The sequence below is a fragment of the Herpailurus yagouaroundi genome, unplaced genomic scaffold (assembly GCF_014898765.1).
Source record: "Herpailurus yagouaroundi ecotype Mexico unplaced genomic scaffold, PumYag 216, whole genome shotgun sequence".
Classification (NCBI taxonomy): domain Eukaryota; kingdom Metazoa; phylum Chordata; class Mammalia; order Carnivora; family Felidae; genus Herpailurus; species Herpailurus yagouaroundi.
Window position 1 is genome coordinate 10,927,881 of NW_024412447.1, and position 7,330 is coordinate 10,935,210.

At 44.6% G+C, this 7,330-nt stretch overlaps 1 protein-coding gene and 1 non-coding gene across 3 annotated transcripts in view; both read right to left on the reverse strand.

The window, feature by feature from the left end:
• Positions 1–7,330, reverse strand: part of LOC121017758 (general transcription factor II-I repeat domain-containing protein 2) — a 48,511-nt gene that overhangs the window by 36,661 nt on the left and 4,520 nt on the right. For both annotated transcript variants that reach the window (XM_040456194.1, XM_040456193.1), the window contains exon 2: positions 3,193–3,296. In XM_040456194.1, coding sequence (XP_040312128.1) covers positions 3,193–3,291 — 99 coding nt within the window. In that variant the 5' untranslated portion in view covers positions 3,292–3,296. The remainder of the gene's footprint in view (positions 1–3,192; positions 3,297–7,330) is intronic.
• LOC121017855 (U6 spliceosomal RNA) lies at positions 6,575–6,682 on the reverse strand. The gene has a single exon (XR_005784924.1). It is a non-coding gene; the product is annotated as a U6 spliceosomal RNA (small nuclear RNA).

Here is a 7,330-nt window from a genome sequence, read left to right on the forward strand (position 1 = left end):
CGTACCAATACTGATCAATCAATCTGGACAAACGTGCCGTAGTTAGGTAAGTGATACGTGAGGGGCACGTGGGAGATCTCTCACTCTGCAACTTTTCCGTACATCTTTAAAGTATTTCTAAACAGGGGTACCTGGGTGGCTCAGTCGGTTGAGCGTCTGACTTTTGAGTTCAGCTCAGGTCATTTCCCAGGGTCGCGAGATTGAGCCCCCGCGTCAGGCTCTGGTCTGAGCCTACTTGGGATTCTCTCTCCCTCTGCCCCTTATCCCTGCTTGCGCGTGCACGCTCTCTCTCAAAATAAAAATAAAAACGAAGTATTCCTAAATAAAAGTATATTATATAAAAAATCAGGGGCGCCTGACTGGCTCAGTTGATGGAGCATGTGACTCTTGGATCTCAGAGTTGTGAGTTTGAGCCTCACATTGGCGGTAGAGATTGCCTAAAAATAAAATCTTTTAAAATAATTTTTTTAAAGTTTATTTTACTTATTTTGAGAGAGAGAGAGAGCGAGAGCAAGCACATGGGAGGGACAGAGAGAGAAGGAGAGAGAGAATCCCAAGCAGGCTCCGCACTGTCAGCACAGAGCCCAAGGTGGGGTTCAAACTCATGAACCGTGAGATCATGACGTGAGCCGAAATCAAGAGTCAGAGGTTCATCCAACTGAGCCACCCAGGCACCCCTTAAAAATAAAATCTTAATAACAACAACAACAACAACAACACAACTCTCCTTGATTTCCATAGGGTTAGGTGAAGGATGGGTGGGGAGTAATTTTGTTTAATGAGGACAGAGTTTCGATTGAGGAAGACGGAAAACTCTGGAGAGGGACAGTGACCACAGCAGCACATCAATGCGGTTGCATTTCATGCCCTTGAACTGTGCGCTTAAAAGTGGTGAAACCAGTAAATTTTGTGATCTTTATATACCTTATCACAATACGAAAAATACTCTTGATTTTTTTTTTTCCCCAAGAAAACCTCACGGCTCACATCCAACCCATCGCTAAGTCCTGTCAACTCCACAGACCCTTCTGGAGCCATCACTTCTCCCCACCTCCACCATTTCCAGCCTAGTCCACTCCCGTTGGAACCACTCCCCCAAACGATTCCTTCACTCAGAACATTCCAGTGGCTTCCCAGAGCACTGAGGAGACAAGCCCAGAGCTCTACATGATCTGGCCACCTGGTGCCTTGTTAATCTTACCTCTGGCCACCTCTCCTTTCCTCCCCCTGCTGCAGCGTTACTGGACTTCTTGATGCTCCTCCAAAATGCCACACCTGTTTCCACCTCGGGGCCTTTGCACAAGCTGTTCTCACCGAGCACTCTGCCGCTGGATACCGGCCTGGCCTACTTCTTCACTTCATCCACGTCTTTCCATAAAAGGCAACTGCCCACAGAATCTCCCCCAGATCACCCCGCCATAACCGTTTGTTCTCGCTCCAAGTGTTTCCTGACCCTCTGTTTTTGTTATTATCTTTACCAATATAAACATCCACATGGAATTTGTTTATCATCTGTCTCCCCAAATAGGACATGGGATTGTCTGAGGAGGACCTTATCTGTCTTTTCAAAAAGCTTGTGGCCCCAGTGCCTAAAAAAGGGCCCAGACGTGGAAGGCACTTTATGAACATTTGTCAAGGGAAGGAAGATGGTCAGTTCTTGAGTAAAACATTTCTAGTTTGTTCTTCAGACAGACACTGACGCTTTCTTTTAAAATTTATTCCAAGTTTTTTTAAAAAAGTTTTATCTATCTACCCTCAGATAACCTAAGATAATGTCCCTATCTCAAGATCCTTAACTTAATCACATCTGTAAGGTTCCTTTTGCCAAGTAAGAACATTCACAGGCACTGGGGGTGAGGACACAGACATCTTGGGGGCCATTATTCAGTTTACTTTGGGTTACTTTCAAAATTTCTCTTTACATTTGGTTTTCTAGTTCAAATATGATGGTTCTAGGGGTGTGAGCGCGCGTGTGTGTGCACATGTACGTGTGCATGAGAGGGAGCTTCGTGTGTGTTTGGTATTTTGCCAGCTGACCCCGTAATATCCTTTTTCTAAAGGTTTATTTACTTTTAGGTAATCTCTGCACCCAATGTGGGGCTTGAACTTGCGACCTCCAGATCAAGAATCGCATACTCCTGAGATTGAGACAGCCAGGGGCCCAGACCCAATAACGTTCCTTATAGAGGGGCACTTGGGTGGCTCAGTCTGTTAAGCGTCTGACATTGGCTCAGGTCATGATCTCACAGTTCGTGAGTTCGAGCCCCATGTCCGGCTCTGTGCTGATAGCTCAGAGCCTGGAGCCTGCTCTGGATTCTGTGTCTCCCTGTCTCTCTGCCCCTCCCCTACTCATTCTCTGTCTCTGTCTCTCAAAAATAAATAAACATTAAAAAATTTTTTAAAAAGTAGTGTTCTTTATAGAAAAAGAATAAATCTATTTATTTTTTTTCCGGTCAAGGATCCAGCCCAGGGTCACAGTTTCTACATGACGTCCTGGCTCTTCAGTTGTCCTTCGATCTGAAATGGTTCTCCAGTCTTTGTCTTTCGTGACATTGACGTTTATTAAAAGTCCAGCCCAGTCATTTTGTAGAATGTCCCTCAATTTGGCTTGCCTGGTGTTTCCCCATTAGATTCGGCATGCGTTTTGGGCAGGAATGGCACAGAAATGGTGAAGCCCCCGCCTGGAGCGTCACGTCGGGAGGCATGGGATGTCAGTCTGTCCCATTACTGCTGATGTCCACTCTGATCGCTTGATTAAAGGGGGTGTTTCTCAGGTTTCTCCACTTTTATTAAGGTGCTGATTTTCCCTTTCTAATCGGTAAGTATCTTGCAATCAGACACTTTGAGGTTATACACGTTTCTCACCATGTTTTTACCCACGAGGTACATTTTGCACATCAGACCTAAATAGACGTGCAGAAATAGCCTATTGGTTCGCTTTTGAATTTAGAGCAGAAACGTTCTCAAACAAGGGAAGAGAGGTGCCTTCATTAAATTTTCAGATCTGGAAAGTTCACATTGACAGAATTACTTGCACCATGTAAGAAGCGGCTTTAAAATCACCTGCCAAGCCCGTGACCTCTACACAGACAGGGTATAGAACTGCGGCCGAGCGTCAGAGTGTGGCCCAGCTCTAGGATTTCGACAGTGGTCCAACTAGGGGACATTGTACAGAACCGCAGACCACCTCACCATGGACTCCAGAGCGGACACGAGGAACGTCACCACCATCCTGCTCTCTGAGGCCTCCTCGTTCTCCATGGGCAGGGCAGACACCGCCACCTGGGCCATGATCCCTGTCCAAGAGAAGTAACAAGACAGTGAGTGGTAGAAATCCACAGTGACCTCTAAGTACGCATCTAGAGCTGGGACGGTTCTCACAGATGACCTAGCTCCAACCTCCCTTTATGGGTGAAGAAACCGGGGCGCCTGGGGGGCTGAGTCGGTGAAGAGTCCAACTCTTGATTTTGGCTCTGGTCATGCCCTCATGGTTCGTAAGATCGAGCCCTGCTTCAGGCTCCATGCTGACAGCATGGAGCCTGCTTGGGATTCTCTCTCTTCTCGCTCTCTGCCCCTCTTCCCACCTGTGCTCTCTATCTCAAACTAAATAAATACATACTAAAAATAAAATAAAATAAAATAAAATAAAATAAAATAAAATAAAATAAAATAGGGGTGCCTGTGTGGCTCAGTCGGTTAAGCGTCTAACTGGTTCAGGTCACGATCTCGCAGTTTGTGAGTTCGAGCCCCGCGTCGAGTTCTGTGCTGACAGCTCGGAGCCTGGAGCCTGCTTCAGATTCTGTGTTTCCCTCTCTCTCTCTGCCCCTCCCCTGCTCACGCTCTGTCTCTCTCTCTCAAAAATAAACATTAAGAAAATAATAATAAATAAATTCTCTGAAGACACTTGAGGATGCCTTAATTAGATTTATGTTCTTCCTGAGACAGACCATAGGCTAGCAGAACCATTAGGATGCAAATGTTTTTGGTTAAAACTTTTTATAAATCAGTCTCCCTATTATGAAATAGAATGTGACTTCATACCAGGCATGACCTGGCCACGAGCGACTGAGGAAATATACACACTTCAACTTGAGGCTTGTATTTTTTTTTGTATTTTTTTTTAATGTTTTTATTTATTTTTGAGAAAGAGAGAGAGAGCACAGCAGGGGAGGGGCAGAGAGAGAGAATGAGACACAGAATCTGAAGGAGGCTCCAGGCTCTGAGTTGTCAGCACAGTGCCTGACACAGGGCTTGAACTCACGAACCATGAGATCATGACCTGAGCCCAAGTTGGAGGCTCAACCGACTGCGCCACCCAGGCACCCCCAATTTGAAGCTTTTAAATAATGATCCTAAAACCTTTGACTGTCTTCTTGTTATCACACCCATTTTTGAGAACAAGTAGAAGTCTGTAATTATAAACTGTTTATGTGTGGGTGGTTTGTAAAATGAAAAAGGACATGGTGTTCCATGTGCTTAAAATAACCTCCAAGCACAGAGGTCTCTCAATGAAGCAGAGCATAAAGCAATCAAAGTGGGGCACTCATCTCTGAACTCAAACATTGTTTATGTCTGCAGATTTTATTTAGCAAGGAAAAAAAAGGTCAAAATGATCACTCGCAGTTTCCTTTTAAATAAAGGAAAGTTTTTATTTTCAAATTATTTATAATTGCTGTATACTAGATCCTTAGTAGGATTACATTTCACATCTTTAGTTATTAAAGAAGAAAGACCTGTTCGTGTCATTTAAAAAATTTTTTAATTAAGGTATAATTTATGTAAAGTTCATTCTTTTTAGTGTAAGATCTGTAATTTTTTTTTTGAGAGAGAGAGTGAGCATGTACACACATGCAGGGGAGAGGCAGAGAGAGAGGGAGAGAGAGGATCCAAGGCAGGTTCCATGCTGTCAGCAGAGAGCTGGATGCGGGGTTCAAGCTCATGAACTGTGAGATCACGACCTGAGCTGAAGTCAAATGCTTAACTGGCTGAGCCACCCAGGCGCCCCAAGAGAAGTAGGCTTTTTAAGCTTCATAGGAAAGGACTAAACTGTTTTCCAAAGTGGCTGTACTATTTTGTGTTCCTATTGCTAATACGTGAGAATTCCAAGTGCTCTGTATCCCATCTGACAGAGTGTTGTCAGCTAAAAAAACAAAACAAAACAAAACAAAAAGCTGTAGGGGGGTGGGGGCAGCGGTCAGGCAGTTAAGCACCTGACTCTTGATTTCAACTCAGGTCATGGTCTCATGGTTCATGAGGTAGAGCCTCACATTGGGCTCTGCACTGATGGCAAGGAGCCTGCTTGGGATTCTCTCTCCCTCTCTCTGCCCCTCTCCTGCTCCCAAATGTGCTCTCTCTCTCTCTCTCAAAATAAATAAATAAATAAATAAACATTAAAAAAAAAAAACTTTTCCTACAACAGAGTCCCATCTTATAATGGAAGTAGGTATGTCTAAAGGCAAATTCACCCATGGTCAAAATTATCTTAGGAAGCAATAAATTATCTGTCCCAGAGGGAACATTTCCTTTCTACGAGTTAATTGTTTGGGGAGCTGACTTCTAGCTCTTTATCACCCGATGCAACTTTGCCAACACGACGCACATTTTTTCAAGTCAGTGGTCCTGAAACATGTCAACCACTCAGAGTGACTTTGAGCTGCGTATCAGAAGGCCATTCTTCTTGGGTCGGGGGAGGGTTCCCTTTTCTTTCCGAATTTTGCCATCAATGGCTGTGTCTTCAGAGTTCATGTCTTTCAGCCGTAATTTTAATATTTTCCATCTCTCTAAAATCTTATCACCTATTTGGCTGGTCACCAAGCAGCTACTGGAACACGAAATGCCACTGTTTGATGACTCATATGTTGATGGCAGGAATACTACATTCACTGTGACCATGTCTCTGATCGTAACCCTTCATGGAGTCCCACCAGCCAGTTTTCCCTGCAGTGTTGACATGGTTTCTTCCATTAATCATCCAGTGAACTAGTTTAGGGGCCACGATGTATGAAAAACACACATTTTTTTAGAGATTTTATTTTTAATCAATCTCCACACCAAACTTGGGGCTTGAACTCACAACCCTGAGATCAAGAGTCACACACGTCCCACCGACCAAGCCAGCCAGGTGACCCGAAAAAAACACATTAAAAAATATATTTACTTATTTTTGAGAGAGAGAGAGAGAGAGAGAGAGACAGAACGAGAGCCCAACAGGCTCCACACTGTCAGCACAGGCCCCGATGCGGGGCTCAAACCCACGAACCACGAGATCATGACCTGAGCCGAAACCAAGAGCCGGACGCTTAACCGACAGAGCCACCCCAGGTGCCCCAAAAAACACATTTTAAAACACTGGAATCCCATATGGTGCTTTGAGATGCTCCTGTTGAGAGGCCCCTGAGAACTGAGACCCTTTAAGGGACTGGAATATTCCAGGCTCCTGTGTCCTGCGTGCTCCTAAGTCGGATGTTCCTCCACTGGAACGACAGAAGGTGCCTAAAATATTTAAATAGTGATTTTCCTCTTTTCACTGTTGCAGTTCGACCATGGCTGAACTCTCCTAAGTTAAGTGCAGGTATGGACACCACTGTATCTATTTAATTTTGTGTGCCATCCACGTGCAGGGGCCGTGCTACTATTCTCCGTGTTGTTCCAACTTTAGCCTACGCGCTGCTGAAGCAAGCACTGTGGTTATCTATTCTCTTGCACGATGTTTTGCATGGAGACGGTTCTAGCAAAGCCTTCCTGCAAAACCCAAGAGTGAGTTGCTTGATTGACATCTGTTAGTGCCCGTGGTACAGGTATCATTTCTGCTAATTACACCACAGTAATCCCTAAGAGCACTGTGATGTCAAAACTCTGGTTTTTACAAGAGAATAAATGATAGGCAAAATCAAGCGAGGTGGAACTGAAAAGGATATGATCACTTGGTATCGACTGCGCTACCCGCAATGACAAAAAAGCGAGTGTTGCATAATTATCGTTTTGTTGCATCCCTCACCTAGCAACGAATGCAGGCAGGAACCTTGTCTTTTCAATTTTGTGACTTAGAACCCCCCATCCAGTAATGGAGCATCAGAAATCATGAAAGCCGGGGGTGCCTGCCTGGCTGAGTCACTGGAGCATGTGACTCTTGATCCTGGGATCGTGAGTTTAAGCCCTGTGCTGGGTGTAGCGATGACTTAAAACAATGTAATGAAACATGATTAGGAGCTGATCTGGGGTCTCCCACCCTGAGAACATTTTCCAGGAAAAAAAACACTGCATTCTCCCCCCCCCTTTTTAAAAAGTTTTTTTTTTTGAGAGAGAGAGAGAGAGAGAGAGAGAGAGAGAG